Here is a 24,246-nt window from a genome sequence, read left to right as displayed (position 1 = left end):
ACACAAAGTCATTTTGGAATGCCAAGAAAATAGTTTTAGATAGATTTATATTATGAATGATTATGAACAGATCAGTGGCTTTGAGTACGATGCTGCTTCAGATCTGAATACCTGCACTGATCAATAGGTGGCAGTGATAACGCGTAATAACTGTCCACACGACATTCACTGACTCTCCAGAAGAAGACACTCACTGCCTGACGTCACACAATTATGGCCGCCTCCTGAGTGCAACGAGAAAATGTCATAGCGACGAGCATCATTGTTTAGTTGTTTTTTGGCTAATATATCAATTTTAGACATCTGTTGTAAACTTTTGCTAAAATGTTTAACGCAACAGTGCAAAGAATAAGGACACCGGCATTTAAAATAACTAAAAACTGCAAATCAAAAGACTGTCATAGTGTCCTCTACACGATTCCTCATGGACGTCGCTTCTTGTCCACCAGCTCTTGTTTATATGGGAAGATTCTTCCGAGGAAAAAACCTCGGGTGGTCCACGAAATAGCCGGACTGGAGCCGATCACTTATGCGGACAGGATGCACTTTGTACCTGGACTGGCAAAGCCTAGATTTCCTCCCTGGGACCGTGGATGGAAAGACCCGAGTCACTATACGTCCCCTAAACTAGAAGACATGCCTCTGCATAAAGACAAACCCTGTTACATGTTTAATCAGAGGACGAATGCGCTGGAAGGTAGTGGGGAAATCTCTCACTATAACTGTATTACACACACACACACACACACACACAGACATATATATATATATATATATATATATATATATATATATATATATATATATATATATATATATATATACATGCATACTTTGGTTTGATATGTGTGTAACAGCGGATAATATATGATTGTGATCTGTTTGTAGGTGTTCGACAAGCCCTCTGGCTCAGTAAGTCAGTCATCGTTAAAGGTTTACCTGCTCAGATTCTCACCCTGGCTGAAGATCCAGCCAATCAGATTGAGAATCAGGATGAGAGAGTACAGGACGCCATTAAAAACTCCAGGATGTGGGACACTACAGAAATCCGGCCGCCCAGAGAGAGGTTCTGGTGGGTACCCTGTCCTCATTTCTGATCACACTTCTAGTGTCCAGAAACAAGGCTTCTTTAATAAAATGGTCTTAACTCAGAATTTAACCCCCCCGTACTTGCTTCACACAAAAATGAAAATTGTCACAATTTACTCACACAAAAAGTGAGTTGAAACACAAAAGAAGATATTTTTAATATTCTATCATAATTTCTGTACATCTATTGAAAGTCCAACCAAAAATTTCAAGCTTCAATAAGTTAATTAAGACATTGTAATCCTTATGATTTGAGCAGTTTAATCCAAGTCTTCTGAAGAGGCAATGATTGCTGTATATGGTGAATAGATTTAATTTATTCACATATATACATTGATCAGTGCACATCCAATATGGTAATCGGAAGCTCAAACATGCTTGTTTGGCGTGTGAGAAACCAATCAGGTTTGTTCTCATGTGTCAAGCAAGAATGTTAATTAGCAAGTTACAAAAACAAAACCTAACAGGTGTTCTTGTTTACTGTTAACAAAAATGAAATGATAGAAACTAGGTGTGGGACAAAACATTGATAGGGCAATATATATCGTTGTCCTTCGTGCGATACGAGAATCGATACGTTAGCGCCAAATATCGATATTTTAATAAATAAAATAAGGCGCTCTAAATAGATTTCCCTGCTCACATTGTTGCTACTTCATGGCTCCTCAAGGTAGCTCTCAACACACGGAGGAAGGAAACCTGAACATAAGTTAACTAGCCTGAGATAAAGAGGGTTTTAATGGGATGGCGGACAGCAGTGTGAAACGCTCCCGTGTGTATCTGTGTAAGCGCTCAGAGCGTCAAAGATGTCTAGCAATATATTGATTATCGCAGAATTGCTGTTTCGTGATATTATCGTATTGTGAGCCGTGTGTCGATTCATGCATCGTGTCGTATCACGAGGTACCTTGTGATTCCAATACCTAGTAGAAACAGAAAATTACTTTCATTGTAAGATTCTCTGATTTAAAATGCCCCTTTATGCTTTTTCAGATATTACCCTTCATGCTGCGTGTATTACAGCTGTTTGTGAATGTAAAATGGCTGCAAAGTGTCAAAGATCAAAGTGCACAATAAATAAAGTTATTGTCTCCCAAAAGAAAGAAACCAATTCTGATCTGCCTTAACAAGTGGTCAGTAATTCCAGTCTTACTTCCTGCATGATCATACGTAGGCTTGTAACACATTTGCATAATGTGGCTTCATTGGCTGCCCGTGAACAATGTCTACTTTGACCCTCAAACACTGTAGATGTAGCTGAGACTGGAAGAGTTTGGTTTGTGTTGTCGACACTTAAAATGATTATTATTATTATAATTTTTATAATTATTATAATTTCTGCATGCACTTTAAAAGGATGAGATTTGCGCTGGGATTGATACAGAAAAAACGAACATCATTACTGTTACGTTACTGTTCATATCACTGTGTGTACAAGCGTTGAGGAAGATCCACTGCTGAAATTCAGGCATTTGGTTTCCGTCACTAGCTGTAAGTGGTAGACCAATCACAACAGACTGACTGAGCCATCTGACCAATCAGAGCAGAGCAGACTCTCGGACAGGAGGGGTTCAGAGAAGTGGTTCTACAATGTATATATAGAGAAAATGCGTTTTTTTTGTTACTTAAATGCATGTTAACACATTGCCTTGCCTAAAAAAAACTTGAGTTAGACCGGGAATTAGCGTAAGCTCGCTATGTAAACAACCACAGTTGTCCTTTTTGTATGTGGCGTTTAGGTAAGGGTAAATCTGTATGGTGCAACTGAATAAACACTCGTTTTATATGGGCCTATAATAATGTAAGTGAATATATTATTATGAATACAGTTATTATAAATTTTATGAACCCCCCCCCCCCCCCCCCAATTAAAATGCAAAAACCATACAATTCCAGTTTCTGTGAATAATGTGATATTCTTATTCTAGTTTAAAGGGACACTAAGTAGGAATTACTCCCATCTAGTGGTGAATTAGTATTTTGCATTCAAACTAATTTTGCTCTCCAGCGCCTCGCTTTTTCAAATGCGCATTGCATCTACGGTAGGCGATATGTACCAAAAAGCTTTGACAGGATGTCTTCTAATAGCACTTCGTCGAGTTTTCCTTCAGGTGAACATGCGTGTTATTTCAAACAAACTGCAACATGACAACAAACAAACGAATGTTACAGTATGAATTACTGACTGTGAAAAACATTAAATATTGTAGTTATGCCCAGGGTGCGATTTGTGAAAAAAACAGAGGGGAGGGGGGGGGATGTTTTGAAACATTGTTATTCATAAAAATAAATCATGAGAACATGAACTTCACTGCATGTGCAGGAATTGTAAAATCTTTTTTCTTATTAACTGAAGTAGCCTAACGCAATATTTTTACTTTAATAGCTTATCTTTCCCCACACATATGACCTGTGATCATGCAATAACGTTAACTTTACATCGCGATGCTGAACTACAGTGAAATTCTAGAAAAGACATTCTGTGATAGTAATTCGCCTCATTCGCGCAAACTGGAGTAGAATGAGGCTAAACACCGCGCCGCATGACCTCTAGACGCGCATAAACGCGTCTTTACATTGAAATCACTCGCGCCAGACGCTCAAGAGTGAGTGAGTGAGTAATCATTTTAAAATAAAATTGACTTTAATCAAACCACGGATCCGTGATAAGTTTTGTGATCCGTCTCGCCTCTATAGTAGCACTATGATCACTTTGAGGGGAGGATAAATTTATCCCCACCGAGGATAAAAATAATTAAGCAGAGGCAGGGATACATTGACCAGAAAGGGGGAAATCCCACGCATTTTACGTTCTATTTTTGACTTTTTTGGCGACGATGTTTTCTTCTCCTTTGGCTTGGCATATGTATAGTCCATAATAACAATGCAATCCAGACTTTTAAACTGGCCGGTGCAGTTTCAAGCGCCTCTCACTGCTCTGCACCTGCGTTTCTGCTGGCTCTGAACGAAAACGCGTTGTGGAAACGCGTTGGCTTAGTACTTTTTGTCCCTCTCTGCTATTATAGTTTTGCAAGATGGCAGAACTACATGGAAGCCTCCGTGGACCTACCCGTCCCATGTATATAAAGATAATAAATTCTTTATTTATAAGGATAAGTCAGATAATTGGCCGAGGTATTTGTACACCATTGAGGACATATTTATGAATAAAAATATTGATTTTAGATAATAAAATACCTAAAAAGATACTTAGTGTCCCTTTAAGATAGGCATGTTTAAAAGCATTATATAGATAGTCAGCCATGTACCATGGAAGCATTACATTGGAAGCAGTGCTACTGCTACCATAAACTTGCAGCTCATGTCTGCAGCATAAACACACGCGCGACAGCCACTGTCCCCCCTAACCCAGCGCTTCATAATTGGCTCAACAGCTTCAATATGGAAGGTGGCATTTGGCCCGGTCCGTGGCGCTCTGATGGAGTGTTGAATTTAATGACGGTCATTAAACACGGGCCAGTCTGCATTCCCAGCAGGCAGCGGCTCTGTAAAGCCTTTATTAATTAATACTGCTCCTGGGAGGTCTGCCATTCATAAGAGGCTCTTTGATATCTCTCATCTCCCCGGTTAAAGTCTGCCCTTTGGTGGCTGTTTTATCTCCCAACTACTGCTGGCCCTTAACATTTTCCTTCTCACAAAAACCCGTCACAGCACGAGCACGAAAAGGCCATATTGACATTGACACGAAGTGACATTACACTCGGGAACATACGTTCGGTGAATTTGGGAATATTCTGTTCTGTATGACGTATCAACTGGGTAAAAGAAGGTGTTTAATGTGGTGAACAGTATATGAGATTGTATTTTCTTTTCCTCTGTAGTCCCTCGCTCTTGCACAGACTGCTTCACCTGTGTGCCGGCCTGCAGGTCTCTCGTCCTGAGCTGGCCAAGCGGATTCTTGCTGAGAAATACAGTTTGGCTGTGACCTGGAGCAGAGGTGGGTGTATATTGGGCCGCATATGTCTCCTCTTCAGTCTGAGTCTAGATTTTTGCATTTATGCACATCTCCTGCTATTAGTAGTAGTTAGTAGGCGACCAAATGTTTTTTTTGTTTTTTTAAATGGCCAATATGGATGTATACACAGACTAACGCTCAGAAGTTTGGGAACAATAGGATTTAGAAATGTTTTTGAAAGTGATGCTCTCCAATGCTGCATTTATTTGATGAAAAATACAGTAAAATTGTTTAAAATGTAAAAAAAAAAAACCTGTTCTAATTTAATATATTTTAAAATGTAATTTATTCATGTGATCAGAGCTGAATTTTCAGCATCATTACTCCAGTCTTCAGTGTCACATGATTCTTCAGAGATCATTCTAATATGGTGATTTGCTGCTCAAGAAACATTATGATTATCAATGATAAAAGTATTTTTGTGAAAACAAAGATACATTTTTTTTGGGGGGGGGGGGGGATTCTTTAATGAAATAGAAACAGCATTTAAATGAAATATAAATATTTTAAGATAATTGTCTTGTAATGTAATTTTTGATGATTTTTGCTAAAACAAAGTATTACGCTATAACATTTGGTTTTAAAACGGCATACAGAAAATAATGATCGCAAATGAGATGTACACAAAATTGTGGGAATTTAATGCACACATTTTTATGCAATGTTTACTCATTTACAAAAATTACATTAATTTTTGAAAACAGAAAAACACTTTTTTTTTCCCGCTTGACACAATTTTGCCATTTATACCACATGGAAAAACTGCCATTTAGATATTGTTTAATATTATCTCATAATTTGGCAGCATGCATATTAGGCTGTTGTCACTTTAAGACCTGACGCACGGACCCATTATACTGTTACACATGTGTTTTCTTTCTCAACTGTTTACATCCACTTAAAACATAACTGACTGTGTTTACGTGAATACTCGCCAAGACCGGCATTTTGACATTTTGTGTGTATTTGACTGTTTAATAATATAATATTTCAGTATCAATATAAAAACGATATTGCACTTAGTTTATTATTTCAGATGCCTTTTCAAAAGACAATTGAAAAATGTATATATTATATAAAATTCAACCTGCCAAAGTGGCTAGTAGGAGTGACTGCGTTACGCATTTGGTGGGTTGGCGGGTGTTAATGTCAAGCCCTGCTTTTATTTTATTTTATTTTATTGAAAACACTGTATGTAGATGAAAACCGGGGAAGAGGCTTCCACTTCTGTTACTCACTATGCAAAACCGATGTTTCCAGGAGAGGACGTGTTCCAGGTCAGAGGTCAGAACGGGCTGCTGTTGAACTCCATGACCCCTGTACCGGTGTTGGCTGGAGAGGAGCAGATCCAGAGCACTGCTGATCAGGCTCTGGAGACCTTCTACCCCATCGCGCCCACCATCGACCTGCAGCGCACACACGTCTACCAGGAGAAGAACGACACAGGTCAGCCGCTGGCTTCATTCGCACGCACTGACAGCAAGTTCCAGAAACAACGCAACTGGAACTCATTAACTACGGCTGTCAATCAGTCAGTGTTCCTGTGTTTGGAATCCTGTCCACGTTATGGGAATAAGAAGTATTGGCGGTTCATTGCTTGTTTCCTTTCGCCAGGTTTCAGAGAGGGCTATCCTTACCCTCATGCCCACACTCTCTTCCTGATGGAGATGGGAAACACCCCAAAGCTCTTCCCTGAGCAGCTCCGTGCTAAGATGGTAATGTTCACCTTTGGAAACGCGCTGGCCCGAGCACAAGCCCTGTATGGGGTAAGATCTTTAAAAGATTGTTTGCTGAAATCTCCAAATGGCATTTTTATTAGTTAAAAATGTATGTTGCTAAATAGTGCCGTTTGGTTATATTGGTGCATAAATAAACATATTTCTAAATCACCCATCCTCGTGTTTGTTTAGAGAAAAGCATGTCAATGACATTCCTTGATTGTTTACTGTACTTTATTCCCTGCATGAATTGAAATCATTTGAGTTTGTCAATAATAACAAGGCAAAAAAAGCAGTTTCCAGACAGATGTCCTCTGGTCTCCCTGCAGAAAGAGCCCAGAGTTCTGGAGAAGCCCATCGTGGTGCAGAGCGTGGCCACTAACGGCCGTCTCTTCCAGTTCGTGGTGTTTCAGCTCAACACCACTGACCTGCAGTCTGACAGCGGAGTGAAGAATCTGGCGTGGGTGGACGAGGACCAGCCTCTCTACGAGTTTGCCAAGGTCCGGCCTTTCATCAAGAAGAAAGTTGTCAAGGTAAAGAGTCCAGTTGGTTCAGATACATTCACTTTGTCCATCTGTTCTCACCATTTTTCTACTGTACTGCTTCTTGAACTGTGCAGTTTGATGCAGGTCAGTGTGTTATGTGGACATACAGTTTTTATCATGTTGTAGAGAAATGACACAGTTAAAACATCACATCTGACATGTCAGAGAGGTATAACAAAAAAAGTTACCGCTGCAAAACATCCTGGTAGGTCGGGTTGATCAACTTGAGTTCTTTTTTACTGTCATTATCAGACTTGGACTTACATTAATACATGAAAACTGCCAAAGTTACAGTAGTGTTCATGAAGCCTCTGGAACCTTTTTACATTACATTTCCAACACATGCCAAGTGGTTGACCAATCACAACAGACTGGGGCCGGCTGACTAATCAGAGCAGACTGTGCTTTTCTAAAGGCGAAAATAAAACCATTTAGACTGAAGGTGAAAACAGGTGCTGCAAGAATGTACATAAGAATTTATTTTTAAACATTAAATCCTGTAAAGTTATTTTAGTAGATCCCCTGAACAACGTTATGAACCTTTAAATGAGCCAAATAGGGGCCCTTTGATACTTTTATTCAGGAAAGATGCTGATTGTGATTTGTGACAGTAAATACATTTACAGTGTTACAAAAGATTTAAAATAAATGCTATTCTTTTGAACTTTCTATTAATCCTGAAAAAATTTGTCATGGTTTATACAAAAATATTACCGTAACCAGCATCACAACTGTTTTCAACATTGGTAATAATAATGTTTTTTGAACTGGAAATCAACATATTAGAGTGATTTCTGAAGGATTATGTGACTGAAGACTGGAGTAATGATGCTGAAAATTCAGCTTTGTCATCATAGGAATAAATTACATTTTACAATACATATTAAAATAGAAAAGTTATTTTAAATTGCAATATTATGCCACAATATTACTGCTTTTACTGTATTTTGATCAAATAAATGCAGCCTTGGTGAGCAGACGAGTCATCTGTCAAAAACTGTGGCCTCTCCATCAAAAATGTGAACTTCAGTTCTTATTTTTATTCTTGTTTTGACTGCAGAAAGCCACCATTTATTTTGGTTTACAAACAAACATTTCCTGCTTCGAAAGTCCTGAACAAAGCTTGGAATGCTGTGGTCAACAAATCAGAATTCCAGTAATTGAGTTGTGAAATACAAGGAGGTGGTGTGAGGTTTTCTGTTTTGTGTGATGTCGTTATTGCTGGTTTGCTGACTGAACATGTCGTGCGCTTCATTTGTAGATCCCTGCTGGTTTGTCAGGATATCAGCCTGACACCTTCAAGAAGTTCCTGGCGCTCTACCTACATGGAGCAGCGTGAACAGACCAAAGCACTTCTGCCCAAAATCATCACCACACTTCAATATCTCATTAAAATCCCATAAATGGAAAAATAACTGAATAAAATGTTGACAATTAAGTCTAAACATGACTGTTCCTTTGATTGTCTTGTATCTAATACTGACAGAAACATTTGTTTTGTATGTTTATTTGCGGAAGACATGAGACCGAAACAAGAGTGGTATGAACTGAAAAATAATTTAATCATAAAAATTACACAAGTCATTTTACTGCGTCTTCCAAAGAACATAATATACATCGTAAAGGCTAAACAACATGGTGTAACAGGTCAAGAGTGGCCTTACAGCATCATGACGGACTAGAGAAAACTTTAAAAGATATATAGTTAAATAACTGTCCTTTGGGTGTTTGCCGCACGTCTTCAACTGTGCCTAAAAGCAAACAGCAATGGGTCAAAAACACAATATAACAGCACAAGGACAATGAGAACTAAGCCAGTGTGAAAAGATGCAGTGTGTTATATGATAAAGTGTTGCGTTTGGCTGAACTGCCATCCAAAAATAATCTCATGTCATCTGAGGTTACCATTGAAAAGTGGAAAATGCCATGAATGTGTCATGCCAGTCTTATGGCTCATTACAAAAAGGCTTCTGCAGGAAAATCTACTGTTATAAAACAAGACATGAAACCAAAGAAACAAAATGTGAATTTTGCTAACAATCCGTTGCATTCCCAAGTATGCGATGAAAGGAAGGACAGCAGATTTTGCTTGCGATTCCCATTGGTGCGTATCGTCAAATCCGCTGTGGCCAAAGCTGTTCCTCTGGATTAAGTCATTTTTCAAGGAAGCCATTACAGTGCGATGAACTTGTTTCGAAGCTTTTTAAGAGATCAGAGACTAGATCCTAAAATACTCTAATGGAATGTTACACAGACGCTGTAGAAGAAGCACATGGTATTCTGCACTACATCCACAGTGTGAATATTGTCACGGTCCCGACGGTTTGACATCCGTCTAACGAAAAGAAGCAAATTTATCTCGGTCTTTGTCCTGTGTGGGCTCCTATGTTAAAATGATACGAAAAATATTAAAGTGGTTTAAAATGAGGGATCTCCCATCTCAGACAGGTCCTTCCTGGAAGCAGATTTGATCTGTCCGTGCTGAAATTAGGAGCATGCGCCTCATCCAGAGCTGCGGTAGGATTTGGTTCTCATAGATGTGTGAGATTAGACTCACTCTGGTTCTTGGTGAGGTTGGTCCCTGGTCTTTGAGACGCCTAGATGTGGCGTCTTGGAGCTGAAGCTCGTCCCTCACACACTCATTGTCATTGTCGGCGAGTACTGAGGAGAGAAAGAACCATTGATTTAGACAGAAGCCCGTAAATTCATCGTTATGTCGTGCGTTCGTGTGTGCGGGCGCTCACGCTTTCATTTTGGAACGAGTGAAGGAAGCTTCCAGCCAGTTCACTGTCGTCTCGTGGCGTTCCTGGCGGGTTACTCATGCCACTCAGGTTATTAGGGGAGTTCTGAGATTGTAAAGAACAAACACCAAGATGTCAGTCAGTGGTATCCGTCATTATAAAACTGATTGTTCCGATCCTTCATTGTGATCAAAGCCGTTGTAAAACACTCTATAAACAAACACGCGTGACCTCATTACATCAGTATAATCGTTCTTTGTTTTGCCTGGCAACCATTCTGCTGTATGTCTTGGAATGATTTAGTGATTTCTGAGGATAAAATGTGTAATTATAGGCATTTGACATTATATTTGAAAGCCATCATTACTAAGATTAAGTAGGCCCAAATGATGAGTCTTGAGTTTTGGTGATCATTTGTTTGACAACTACATAGCGCAAACAACCTGTAATTTATATAAACTTATAATAAACTTTACACAAATCCATTATACTGGATTTCCACACCTTTTGACTAATGAATGTCCAGTATTTTTTTAATCATTGTGATTGCATTCACAAGAGCATTTTCTTTGTAACAAAAGATTTCAGAAATGAGCAAAAAAATGTATAGTTCCATTTTCTAAATGTTTTTGAAAGAAGTCTATTATGCTCACCAACACTGCATTAAAAAATAATAATAATGTATATTATTATATATAAAATATTATTATATTTTAAAATGTATTGTAAAATATAATTTATTCCTGTGATGTCAAAGCTGAATTTTCATCTTTTTTAATTTTTTATTATTAATGTTAAAAACAGTTTTGCAGCTTAATATTTTTGTGGAAACATCATTGTCTTTACTGTCACTTCTAATCAATTTAATGCATCCTTGCTGAATAGAAGTATTAATTTCTTTTTTTAAATAAAGAAAACCTCACTCAGTAGTGAATACATTCTACATAGAAATATTTTATAATATTCCCTGATTTTTTCAAGCCTAGAAATTACTAATTTAAGATTAATAATATTAATCTGATATTTACACCTTTTCCATAATAAAAAAATATTGAATATTTAATAATAACACAGTTGATTTTTTTGTAACTATTAAAAGGCTTGTAAGCACTTTTTATTTAAAGTGAAGCAATTTGTTAAAAATAAAATAACTTCAACTATGTTGATGTCTATGTAACTAACTTCAAGTCTATGTAATGTTCAACTATAAATCCATTACAATACAATACCAATGTCTTGGAAGTTTAGAAATTAAGAACAACCTATGCCAGACCCCTCATTAAAGTTCAGACATATTCTAACATGAACAGACATGCTGTGCTAGTTTTCAGATCATTTCGACAGAAATAATAGGTCTAAATAATAGGTTGAATAATACCTTAGGGAGTCCATCTATGTCACCCGAACCTGTGAGAAAAGTCAAAATGAATCATTTGCAGATCACACGATGTTCACTGATCTAATTGGGAGGGCAAAAAAAAACAAGCAATGTTTTGAAAAATTGATGTAGTTGCCATGGCGAATCGTGTTTTACCTAATGAGCCATTCATGTGATGCGGCTCCAGTCCTCCCATTGGGCCGTCTGACCCTGGACCCATAGGAAACTGCAAACGCAGACAAGAGAGCGTTTACAGGGAGATCAAACACACGATCCATGCAGCACACAGGAACATCACGAGGAGTGAGTAACTCACACTAGATCGGTTTCCTCCTGGTGGGACTGAGTTTATCAATGTGTAGAGGTTTTCACCCGAGTTAGTGGAGTCTGTCGACACAGAGGGGGAAGTCACCATGAAACTGGCACCATTTGGGTCTTAAAGGGCCAGTAATGTGTGAACGTGAGAAGCCATTACCTGCTGGACTTGGCATGATAGGTGTTCCTGGAGGACATCCGCCGCCTCCTGCTCCTCCTGGAGGACCCTGTGAAAGCAGAACAGCAGAGACTGAAGCCTTCATGACAGACAGTCTCATAAAAGAAGGAAATGAAACGCTCAGTTACCACGTATGTTCCTGGGGATGATGAGGAATATGGGATCTGTGAAGCCAAAAGTGTATTTATCAGCCAGGTTTGCCAGATATCATCAATAATTCATTCTCTATAACACGAGGTGAAGTATTATCTCACCGTGTTTCCATTATTGGGATTCGGCCACAGTCTGCCTGCCCCTGCTCCCCTGTACAGAGAAACACAGCAGTTTATATTCAGTAACGGTGATGAGAACATCAAATACGTTTCTGGTATGTATCAGTGTACACGTTTAAATAAAACTACAGAAAATGATTTCACTGCTGATCTTTGCAGCTCTGTGCCATTAGAGTTCAAGTGTTTGCGTGTTTTTATGTAAAGCTATTTATCAATCAAAGGATTTGCCTCTGAAGTTCACAGTTAAAAATTTAGTAAAGAATTGTAAACGCATTGTAAAGTTTTAAATTGGAAGTGTGTGGGGTTTTTTTGTTAACCAAATCTTTACTGTTTTTAATAAGGTAAATGTAAGATTGTTAATATAAAAAAAAAAAAGAACACTTACTGGACTGAATCAACTTAGTTTTACTTTTTTTGTTGAAAAATCACATTAAAATGCGAGTATCAAATATGATACATCAGGTTTTTGAGGAATGCTTTTTTGTCAAATTTCTCAACCATCACTATTGGATTGCATTACATGTTTTACCCCACAATAAATACTACAGAGCTTTGATTATAACACTAAGCATTTAAATATCATCTTACTAAGACATTATTGGGAGCTATAGAGTGACAACTGATAATTGCATTATATTTTAAGTAAGTATTCTGCTATAAAGATCTCACTGATTTACATTACAAGCTATCAGAATTTCATTTTTTGCTCAGTTTGGCCCTCTAGATAAAATATATGTGTTTTTTGTTTCTCTTTGAATATGAGATCCATATTCTCACTAAATCATACTCTATGAGCAATGGTGCATGGAATATGAAAACTTTTAGATTTTTGTTTTGAAATATTTTAAATGAATATTTTGGTTCAATAAAATGTTCCATTTCAAAAAAATCGGATTTTCCAGACATGTCAGGCTTTACAGGGTTAAATACTATTCCTAGTTTAATATGCAGAGACAACATCATCTGAATGTTAATCCTCCTTTAATGTTTTGATTGCACCCAGAGACACTTTTCTGTTTGTTTGAGACAGAGACACAGACATGAAATCCCACAAATGCGATAGACTGGGAAAGTCCTTACATGTTCACGCCTGGCATTCCAGGGCCCATGGAGTTTGGAGGCCTCATTCCTCCGCCATAGTTCTGCAATGATAACCAAGGATCAGACTGCGATGCCCAGCACCCGAGGGGACAGCACGAGAGAGGAGAGAACAAGGACACGGTTAGTTTAGAGGAAAACAGGCTGAACATAACAAGGATTACGGCTGATATGAAAGCAGATTAATGGTGACGTGTGGATGCCGTACAGACGCTGAATGAGGACTGAACTCAGGTTCAGAACACAAGAAATGTATTCAAATAATTGGTTTAATAGGGTTGGGTGATATTGAATATTGGCAATATTGTCACAAATTATTTTGCTGCCAATTCTAATTGTGTTCTGAATTGAAATTTAGGTAGCAGTTCTGTTCCCCACACATACTATGTACTTGTTATAGCAATACAAAAACTGGGTAATAACTAGGTACTAACCCTCAACCTACCACTAAACCTGACCTTAACCCATGCAGTTACCTAAGAAAGTACTGGTTATATAAGGTAAGTACACGTAAGTGCACGTACTGTAAAATAAAGTGTAACCTAAATTTAAGCAGAAAACAAATGCTATTAGAGTTGGTAGGATTGTGTCAATTTCAATGAACTGATTCAAAACTCTGATTCAACAACGCACTTGCATCATTCCTCAAAAATCTGACCATAACTATATTTAAAGGTTTGGACACAGAAATTATAACTTGATTCATTTTGACTAAATGTTTACTGTATTTGACTGTTTTCAAAAACATTTAAAAAGAAACTTACCGAACAGAAACAGAAAAACTAAACTTTTGAACAGTAGTATAGTCTATTATGTTCATCTAGGCTGCATTTATTTGATCAAAACACAGTACAAACCGTAATATTGTGATATATTATTACAATTTAAAAGAGCTGTTATCTATCTGAATATACTATAAAATGTAATGTATTCTTTACTGAATAAAAGTATTACTTTCTTCTCTTTTATATATATATATATATATATATATATATATATATATATATATATATATATATATAATTTAACATTAAATAGTGAGGTAAAAAATATTGAGATATAGTTGTTTTAACTATATCATCCAGTCCTAGAGGTGAGCAACTCATTGATGGGGTCTAGGGCAACAATATTCAGGTTTTCGTGAATGACAGCATAAGATCCAGACCTGTAGTCCCGGTCCCATTGGGCCCATTCCTCGAGGAACGTTCATTCTCTGCATTGTTGCCAAGTTTGGATGGCCTGAGCAAATAATAACATAATTAAAAATTAAAAATTTAACAGACATGCACTTCAAAATCAAAAATCGATGAAATGACAATGCTGAATTTGCACTTGCAGTGAAGTTGCCCATCTACAGACACTGATCTCATTAGTCTCTTACCTGTAGGTCGTGTCGGGTCCATCATGTTTGGAGGCAAAGGCTGCCCACCGGGCTGCTAAAGAAACAGAGACAGTCAGGTGCTAAAATAAGTCAGAGTATATAAATAACTGTAGTTTGAAACATTTTTAATGCGACTTACCAGGTTACCCATTCTGATGGGCGGCCGAGGTCCTCCAGCATAGCGAGGAGACATAAAAGGCTGGAGAAAGGGAACAAACAGTGACATACAGTTTTAACAAAACAATGTAACCAATACAAAAGCTGACAGGGAGAAGGGGGGGGGGGGGGGAGGACTATTTTAGCAGAACGTGTGCCTAAGCGATATCAGCAGAGAGAACGTGTGTGCCGTTACCTGTCCGTGCGCCCCCATCATGTTAGAGTTTGGAGGTAGCTGAGCGTGAGGGGAGGCTTGGGAACCAGGTGGTCCCTGCAGAGAGGGTGTGTGGGGGGAGCAAGTGGAGGTTGCCATAGTGCCAGCAACGAAATGCCAAGAGAAAGACAGAGCAAAGTCAAAGACAGGACAGGTGAAAGCGACAGGTGCAGCAGATCCAGAGAACAGAGCCGAGGGTAAAGCTCAGAGCTGATATCACTCATGGTTCTTCACTGGTTTTGCTTTAACACACAATTATACTGGAAATCAAGTGGCGACCCCATAATTTTCAAGTGGCTCCAAACTGCTTATTGTACATAAATGTGATTAAAATCAAATATATTTATTAATTGATGAATATTATAAAAATTATTAATGGTATTAATCAATTAATAAACATCTGATTTTAAATGTTTATTATTATTATTAAGGCAATAATAGAGAACAGGAAACAACATGTTAACATGTGCAAGTGATCCTGTATTTAATGTTTGGGTTGGTATTTACTGTATGGGTATTTTCTTTTACCTTGTATAGTTTTGGTGAAAGTTTTTGAGTTGAGATTTGAACCATTTGGACCGTTGTGAGTATTTCTACCAAGTGACATACATTTCCATCAAAGTATTGTTATATTTGACACAAATGGATGCACAGGTTTAGACATCAACAACACAATGAATGGGAAGTACTTCCCTATAGACATTTATAATGTCACACAAGATTTCAATTACAAATAAATGCTGTTCTTTTGAATTTTCTTTTCATCAAAAAAATGGAAATTGAAAAAAAAACTACTATTCCCAAACTTTTGAATAAATATGCTTACACCAAACCACAGTATTGTTGAAATCATTCTTAATTTTGATTGGTTGACAGACATTGCAACGTGTTGATAAATTGTCTATAACTCATTTTCTATAGAGATTTTCTATAATAAAAATTACATAAAGAGAATATATTTCAAAGTATTAAAAAATTTGATTTAAAAATCAATTTGCAATTGGGAGTTTTTTGTTCTCATGAAGCCAAAATTCAAGTCGGTATACGTTATGCAATTTTGCTTCTTTTTTTCTCTCTTTTTTTTAACAGAAAAACCAAAGAATAAACGATAAAGAACATGTTGTTATAGTGTACAAATGATCATCCATGTCACCACTAGAGGGCAATGGGGTTTAAGAGTAGTCAAAACAACCTCAAAAGGCACTCAACAGTTTCTTAAGTTTTCCTGCATACCCACTGATGCATGTTTCAAGACTTGCATAAGCCAGTTCTATGTTCTGCAGCTCCCGGTATCAGAGAATCTGTTCCCGCAAAGCCCTCGGAGGGTCATGACTCCATCTGGTCTGAGAAAGACTTCTCCAAATGCTTCCTTCCAGAAGGTCATAATAAACATCATATCATCCATAAATCTTTTCCAAGAACTCATTAAGATATTCTGTCGAGTCACCCTCTCTGAAAACTCCCGAGTGATAAAGCGTTAACTCCGCTGCAACACATTTAGCAGGGCTACTCAGCAGGGCAACAGCGAGCCTGCTCTCAGAGTGGAGAATGAACATAACCCTGCCTGCCATTAGCGGCTAATGGTCGCAATCAGTCCGGTTCCCTGCAGACACTGGGCTTGGCAGATGACCAGAGACCGTGGCATAATGGTTCCTCTGTGAACCGCCGGCACGTGTCTGTGCACCTGAGGGCTGCTAGTGAGATGGTTACGGATGGTTTATGGAGAAGGGCTGAGGAGGAGCGACCCACCTGAAAGAATCCGGGGGGCATGGGGCCACCTGGCATCCCGTCACCGGGGGGCATGTTGCCCAGGACTGGACTCGGTGCTGCGGCAGCGCTCTGTGACGACAGGGGGAAAACACGTCACCAATGATGAGGATTCACGTCAAACGAATCATGCCAAAATCAGGCTAAAATCGTGTAATCTGAACCAGGCATAAGACATTTTCTATTGAAAGAAAATACTTTTATTCAGCAAGGATGCATAATAGATCAAATGTGACAGGAAAAATATTTTTATTTCAAATAAATGCTTCCTATTCAAAGAATCCTGGAAAAAAAAAGTTTCCACAAAAATATTAGGCAGCACAAATTTTTCCAACATTGATGATAATAATAAATGTTTCTTGAGCATCAAATCAGCATACGAGACTGATTTCTAGTAATGATGCTAAAAATTCAGCTTTGCATCACAGGAATAGATTTCATGTTAAAACATTAAAATATAAAAAAAACGGTCATTTTAAATTGTAATAATCATTCACAATATTACTGTTTACACTGTAAACTTTGTAAATGGAATGCCAATGTGTATAATTCAATTCAATTCATCAGCTTTAGCATTTTAAGGTTATAAACGTTTGACTGGAAAGTGTTCTGAATAATCACAGATACAGATTTGCTGATATATTAGTAGGTCCCACATTTAAACATTTTCAGGTTTAGTTTTTCTAGTTCATTTGTACTTGGTCTTATGAGGGACATTACATAATTCAAACGTAGCTGCACAGATATCAACGAGTCATGGCATGATCTCAGAATTCCCCTTTAATCTATTTACAGTATTAGAAAAAAAAAAGTGAACTTCAGCCTAAACAGATTTATTTAAAGAAGAATCACTTTGAATGCATTTTAATGCCAAATTAGGCATAGTAATGTTTTTAACAAAACGCATATTTAGGGAATAATCACCCCTGGAAACAGCTGTGGTGAACATTGTGTCATGCTACAATTGTCAAAGCAAACCTGTAGTGCATACTACATTAAACATTTAATAAAAATAAAAAAATAGAAAATTCAACAAGGAGGATGCATTAAATTCATTAAAATTGGCATTCTAGTCGCAAATTATTTATATTCCAAATAAAGGCTTTCTATTCATCAATGAATCCTGAAAAAAATGGTTTTTACAATACATATTAAAATAGAAAACAGTTGTTTAAATGGTAAATAACAATCATATTTTACAATATTGCAGTTTTACTCTATTTTTAGATCAAATAAATGCAGCCTTGTTGAGCTTAAGAAACCTTTCAAAAACACACAAATCTTACCGACCTCAAACTTTTGAATGACAGTCTGACATTATCTACATGATCTAAACTTCTGTCTACTCGTTTTGAACAATGTGTTGTCTGTTGCATTTTTGAAAGTGCCAGCACTTTACTGCTTTATTATACGTGGTACATCTGATTTCACGGTTGGCCGCCCCTAAATGTCGTGTAAAGCTGAGGTTGGCCACTTGAGTCAATCAGACGGTTCTTCGTGGACTAGGCTTTATGTCAATTGTCAAAAGTCTGTCTGAGTGAGACTCAAGCAGAATCTGTCAAATAGAGCTGCATTAATGTGGCAATAACCCTGAGAAAGATGCATCACTGGTCATCACTCGCTCTCCGTCTTTCACGGAGTTGGTCAATCTCACAAGTTCAGTCTTTTGCGCTGTTATAGCAGCTCTGGGTCATCGGGTGAAAGCTGATTACAACAAAGGTCAGGACTTAAGAGACTTAAGACAGGTGAGGCGACATCTTACACAGAAATCCCTCTAAGCAGATCATCTTGATACAGCTGCTCCGATTGGACGGTGAAGATAATGCCGAAACGCTTCAAAATAACGCACTCGCGTTGAAATATCCCTGTCTGACACTGAGCTTTATAGCATACTGCTGCATCGAGCCTTCAGATCAACATCTATCGAGAGTCTAACAGTTACAACGGCCACCAACAGTATTTATTGAGATGCCTCATATATTACAATCATTTTCTGTGATGAGTAACAAACAGCTTATCAAGATCCTCTCAGCTCTGGGAGTACAGAAAGACAGATATCTCGACATCCTCACGTGGGACTCTCTAAACAGTTTATCGACACTTCGCAATCCTCTCAGACCCCTGAATCAGGCCAGAGGGACATCATTTAGGGCATTTTCCTCAGCGGTCCAAACTAATCTTCTTTGTGAACACTGTTGTTCTCTCTGTGACCAAATAACCACAAACAGAGATTAACCGGTGCAGATAAACAAACTCCAAAAGAGCCGAGTCCTAAAACGGCGTCGGGTTGGACAAGTGAAGGATCTGTGGATCAATACCCAAATCCAGACAAATACGAGACAGAGAGTCTGATGTTCAGAAGTACATTTATTCCTTAAAGACTGAAAATTCAATATTTAACCACAATCAAGTTCTGGAGAAAACTGTCTGAAAGAAAAGCATTTGCCAATGGATTTTTGACAGAGAAAGAGAGATGTCTATGCAGAACAACCCAGCTAAACCAACAAATGGTTTAAGGAATACACTTTTTGTGATTTCCGGTGCTATACAGACAAAAACTGTAATAGACATAACATTTCGTGTAATTTTACAGTAAAATACTGTAAAAAGAACCGTAAACTGTAAAGTCCCTGATTTCACTGTGTGACACTTCACATTATGTTTTGTTTATGGTGTTTTGTATTTGTGTGCTTGACACTGTATGCAGTTTCTAATGTAGTTATACTAATATATTAGTAGTATTACTTCCCTCAGCGTGTGGAAAAGCTGCTTTGATTCATCATGTGACCTTCTCTTTACCAGCAGTGTTATTATGGTGTTATTACAAATATTTTGTAGACAGTAAATGGCATCTTATAAGTTTAGTAATAAAATCTGGTCTATATTGTATCTTATTGTGGCCAAATGTCTAGAGAACAGTAAGAGCGGCAATCATTTATTTCACATGCAATCAAAAAGATCTCCACAAAAGGCTGTAAAGACAACACAAAAGTAATTAGAAAATGTATGACTTTATACTTTTGGAATTAGGACAAAGAGAAATTTAGAGAAATAACAAAAGTGAAACTTTTCAGAAGTTTCACTTTTTGTGAAAGTTGACACCTGGAAGTTGTGTAGTAACCAATCAGTTCGGAACGGCCAATTTCAGTTTCAATTTCATTACCAGCTTTTATTGTTGTGTGCAATGTGCCAGCATTACGATGTACGCATTAAACGGAGGTTGCGATAGTTACGTTTTCCCTATTGTGTCATATATATAATCGAGTGAAACGGCTTCTCAAACAAGAAAGAGTGGTCGGGACTTCTTTTTGTCAATGGGGAATTTGATTGGATGGTTGTGGTTTGTTTTTGCTGCGATGTCATGTGAGTGACACAGGTTGTCTCACTAGTAAACACATCATCAGAAAAGTCACAGCAAGAGGCTGGGGTTATTGTGATTAAAGATTGCAACACGATTTAAAAATATTTAATGTGAACGGATAAATTTGCAGGTTTGAACTTTTAACACTTTTAAGTTAAATCATTCCTTGACCTTACTTTGCAGATCATCTGACTGACTATCACAGAGTTGACAATAATATCATTGATCATGAAAATAACAGACTGACAGACAGTAAAGAACTCGCACTGACTGCCAAGTAAACAACAACACTAAATATGAAATTATTGATTTGTGCAGTTCGAATTGATCATTCGTTTAAATTTAGCCTAGAAATGAAGACATTATGGATTTCCCAAAAAGTTCCTAATGTAATATTTAAAAGTTGACTAAATGATATACAGTGCAAGTCTTGATCACTGTTCTCCCCACGGCAGATAACTGACTTCCAGAGTCAATCTCACTTATCAGTCCATCACAAGCCCCAGTGGGGATCTCAGCGCACGCCTACGGCACCACCCATCAGATTAAACCACCAGTCAACTGCCAAGCGTCCTCGGTTTCCTGCTTCTAGTCATTCTCACATGGATGTGATGGTCATAATATTGCCTTCTAATGTTCTGTCTAACTGAATAGAGCTCAGGCGACACACATTATTGAGACGCACACTTGAGACAGCAGGCCTGCACCACAGACAGGGAACACCGCTCTTCACATTCTGCCACCATCATTACATGAAAGTCCTGGTCTGGCTCTGACCTCAGTATACAAAAGATCCATCTGGCTAGATGATATAGTGAAAGTTAATATATTCATGTGATCCCAGGCTAAGAAGTGCTCGATCGTCTTGGTGGCACGTACGTGGGATATTTGAAAAGATGAGTGAGCTCAAGTGGTAAAGCCGAAGACTCCGTGACCTTGACAACATATCACAGAATAGCTATGGATTAATGATACAGCACTTGTATGCTGTGTAACGCAGGAGGCATACGCAAGATGTGGAAGCGCTGTGAAGGTTCAGTGAACATGGAATGTGCCCATACCAGTTGCAATACCAGGAATACCACTTTCACAATCTCTTATTTCACCATTCGTAGGACACATTTTTGGGTGACAATGTCTAATGATTAGATTAGCCTGATAATAGAGGTGCCTGCATATTTCGACCAAAAAATGCAATCCTGTCACTCTTTAAAGGTAAAATAAAAGTATTTTAATAACTGGGAGAATATTTGTATGACTGGACGCATGTAAAATGCTGTGTGCACCAGGGTATGTGTACTTCATTATGTGGTAAACTGCATATATAAAGTATAAAATGACAGGATGCTTTATTTAGTCACATTATTTGACAGATGTAACTCCTTTAGGATAATGAAAATGTATTATTTAAATGATGTGTGAAACTTACACACTGTGCATTTGACACTAAAACTGAGTGCATCAGGGTTGGTACATAATGTTTTGAAAAAAAAATATTGTTGGTTTTTAATACATTTTCAGTTAAATTGCATGTAATTTATTACCAGGCACACCACATTTGAATTTGCCAAGTCAGCTTTTCAGATTATATGTATATGACATCCATCTGTGACAGGGCTGAAATAATAGTGCTGGTTCGTATTAGGGAAATACTGATTAATAACTATTAGTATAAACAAAGAAAATAAGAGCAAGGCTGTAAGCAGGATTGAGTTAATAGTTAAAAGAATTACTGAATAATTCAGAGATTGAAAAAAAAAAAACTGTATTTGTTGACAACAAATCTAAATATTAGACCGCACATTTTATATTGGTCACATATAAAAACACCTTTAGTATACTGGACTGTGATACTGATTCATGCTGTTAAGCAGCGAGTGTAATGCCACACAGAAACAAAAAGATACATTGTTTTGCACAGAATGCATGAAAAGAACCATTACATCTCACTCTAGTTACAGCATGAAATCGAGCTGATAGCTACTTTGCATCCAACTTATCACACAGCGCCCATTTAACAGTCAAAACACACTCATTGTGCTCCTACTGTCTGTCACTTGGTGGACAGGTGTTACTGGTTTGCTTATTCACACGTTTACTTTCCACATGGAGCGCTGGCCAGCTCTGAAGAGACACATCGCGTTCGTCTGTCTCCACAGAGCGAGGAGATGAGTGCCATCTGCCTGGTAGCAAAGCCCCTTAATCTGACGCCATCCATACGTCTGACCTCATAAGACCCAGATAAGATCCAAGAGCCCAGGGGTTAAATGAATGATTATCAAATACTGAAAGCAGAGTGAAAGAAATCACACCAATCCTTTCCTGAATAAACTGAATCATCTGAGCAAGTCATTATCTTCAGTCAGGTCTGATTGGAAACGAGCACGAACACTTTGAGGTTCCCATAACTTGCTATTTCAGAATCATTGAGATACTATTAGAGTTTTTATTAATATTTTGAATCAGATTTCATTTTTATATTTTCCGTTTTTCACTGTAGTTAAATGTTTAGTAATTTTGTTGTGTCTCTTAGATATTTAAATATTTTTGAAGGTCTTAGTTTTTTTTTTTTAAATTAATTTTTATTTACTAATATTAGTTATTTTAATCAAGTTAAACTAAATTAAAATAAGAAATTTAGTCTTGGCAACTAGTTAAACTTAAACTTATTTTATTTCAGTTAACATTTATTTAATTATTTCAAGTAAAAAAATTTTTTATGGTTTTAGTTTCAATTAACTATAATATCATTATTGATTAGTTGGTCACATGACAACATGTAAGTCTAACCCTAAGTTAAATTTATACATGTCTATTTCTATTAGACGTTTCATATCTAAAAGTAATTATAATAATGAATTTATAATCGTATATTAATAATAATATTATAATTAATAATAAAATAATAAAAAACATAAAATGAAAAACATTGCATATTTATTAATAATTAATTATATACAGTATATATTTCTAATACTTTATAAATACAGTATTTTTTTATATTAAATAATATATTGATTTATTTATTTTATTCAAATATTGTATATATTTAATATTAATACATAAATTCTAACAAATCTAAAAATAATATATAAAAATATATACATATATTATGTTATTTTATATAAAAACTGGGAAATTTGAACCGGTTGGGCATCCCCCAAACAATAAACACTGGTGTACAGATCTGTTGTTTGATCTAGATGAATAACAGGGGGAGGGGAGGAGAGAAGAATGAGAGAAGTAAAGTCAGTCCTGACCACAGCCTGGGGCAACACCTCCTGTCTGATGTTAGCAGTTCCCCTGGAGATTCATTAATGATTACCAGACACACAATCACACAATCGCTGAGATTTTTTTGTGATGCAAGAGTCCTAAAAGGGGGAGGTTACTTTAGGACATAAAGGGACCATAAAAGACCAGATCTATAGAGCAGTGATATATGATACTGTAAGCTGCATAGATCTCCACCTCCGATCTGAAGAACTGCTAATAACGCATCATCTTTGCAATTTTCAAGCCATTCAGACAGAATCAACAAATAGATCAGTGATTTCTGCCCATGAGCATCAAGACCATTACGGTCAAGAACGACTCCATCAGGCCACTGTAATGCTGAAAGCCGATAGGCTTGCAGTTTAATGGCTATTGACAGCTGTTCCTTAGGGAGTCAGGGCTGGTGCACGGCATCAGGGAGCAGTCGACTTCAGGCAAGAAGCTCTCTCCATCTGCTGCCATCCGCTCCTGTAGCTTCTCTTTCTCAGTCCTTCTCCACCCACACTCCTCTCAGTTAAAAGGGCATCTGCTCAACCACGCAAACCTCCTCAATGTCCTCTTGGCTATGATTGGAATAGCAAATACCATACTACTCTGTTTTGCTGGTTTATGGTTAGCTAAAAGGTCGAAAAATGAAAATTTCTGTCATTAATTTCTCACCCTTTAAGTCGTTCCAAACCTGTAAGACTTTCGGTCATCTTTGGAACACAAATGAAGATCTTTATGATGAAATCTAAGGGATTTCCATTCCTCCAGTGACAGATATGCAACCGAAAAATTT

General features: G+C 37.4%; 2 protein-coding genes across 5 annotated transcripts in view; one reads left to right on the top strand and one right to left on the bottom strand.

Annotated features, from left to right (window-relative positions):
• The first annotated feature begins 73 nt into the window (after nucleotides 1-73).
• On the top strand, nucleotides 74-8,956 carry mrpl37 (mitochondrial ribosomal protein L37). The gene is made up of 7 exons (XM_079611688.1): nucleotides 74-697; nucleotides 889-1,072; nucleotides 4,932-5,047; nucleotides 6,326-6,511; nucleotides 6,680-6,831; nucleotides 7,113-7,316; nucleotides 8,590-8,956. Exons 1-7 carry the CDS (start codon nucleotides 325-327, stop codon nucleotides 8,665-8,667), a joined length of 1,293 nt encoding a protein of 430 aa, XP_079467814.1. The 5' UTR covers nucleotides 74-324; the 3' UTR covers nucleotides 8,668-8,956.
• ssbp3a (single stranded DNA binding protein 3a) overlaps nucleotides 8,870-24,246 on the bottom strand; it is a 27,974-nt gene continuing 12,597 nt past the window's right edge. The window contains exons 5-18 of one of the 4 annotated variants that reach the window (XM_079611684.1): nucleotides 16,811-16,900; nucleotides 15,044-15,118; nucleotides 14,831-14,890; nucleotides 14,692-14,746; nucleotides 14,476-14,549; nucleotides 13,293-13,378; nucleotides 12,195-12,243; nucleotides 12,069-12,104; nucleotides 11,923-11,989; nucleotides 11,764-11,834; nucleotides 11,604-11,673; nucleotides 11,448-11,476; nucleotides 10,073-10,174; nucleotides 8,870-9,989 (exon numbers count right to left, since the gene is read on the bottom strand). In XM_079611684.1, the coding sequence (XP_079467810.1) occupies nucleotides 9,960-9,989; nucleotides 10,073-10,174; nucleotides 11,448-11,476; nucleotides 11,604-11,673; nucleotides 11,764-11,834; nucleotides 11,923-11,989; nucleotides 12,069-12,104; nucleotides 12,195-12,243; nucleotides 13,293-13,378; nucleotides 14,476-14,549; nucleotides 14,692-14,746; nucleotides 14,831-14,890; nucleotides 15,044-15,118; nucleotides 16,811-16,900 (894 nt within the window). In that variant the 3' untranslated portion in view covers nucleotides 8,870-9,959. The remainder of the gene's footprint in view (nucleotides 9,990-10,072; nucleotides 10,175-11,447; nucleotides 11,477-11,603; nucleotides 11,674-11,763; nucleotides 11,835-11,922; nucleotides 11,990-12,068; nucleotides 12,105-12,194; nucleotides 12,244-13,292; nucleotides 13,379-14,475; nucleotides 14,550-14,691; nucleotides 14,747-14,830; nucleotides 14,891-15,043; nucleotides 15,119-16,810; nucleotides 16,901-24,246) is intronic. The other 3 variants (XM_079611685.1, XM_079611686.1, XM_079611687.1) reach the window with 3 other exon arrangements.

Source organism: Phoxinus phoxinus (genome assembly GCF_949152265.1).
Source record: "Phoxinus phoxinus genome assembly, chromosome: 5".
Lineage (NCBI taxonomy): Eukaryota > Metazoa > Chordata > Actinopteri > Cypriniformes > Leuciscidae > Phoxinus > Phoxinus phoxinus.
This window is presented reverse-complemented; position numbering and strand designations above follow the sequence as displayed.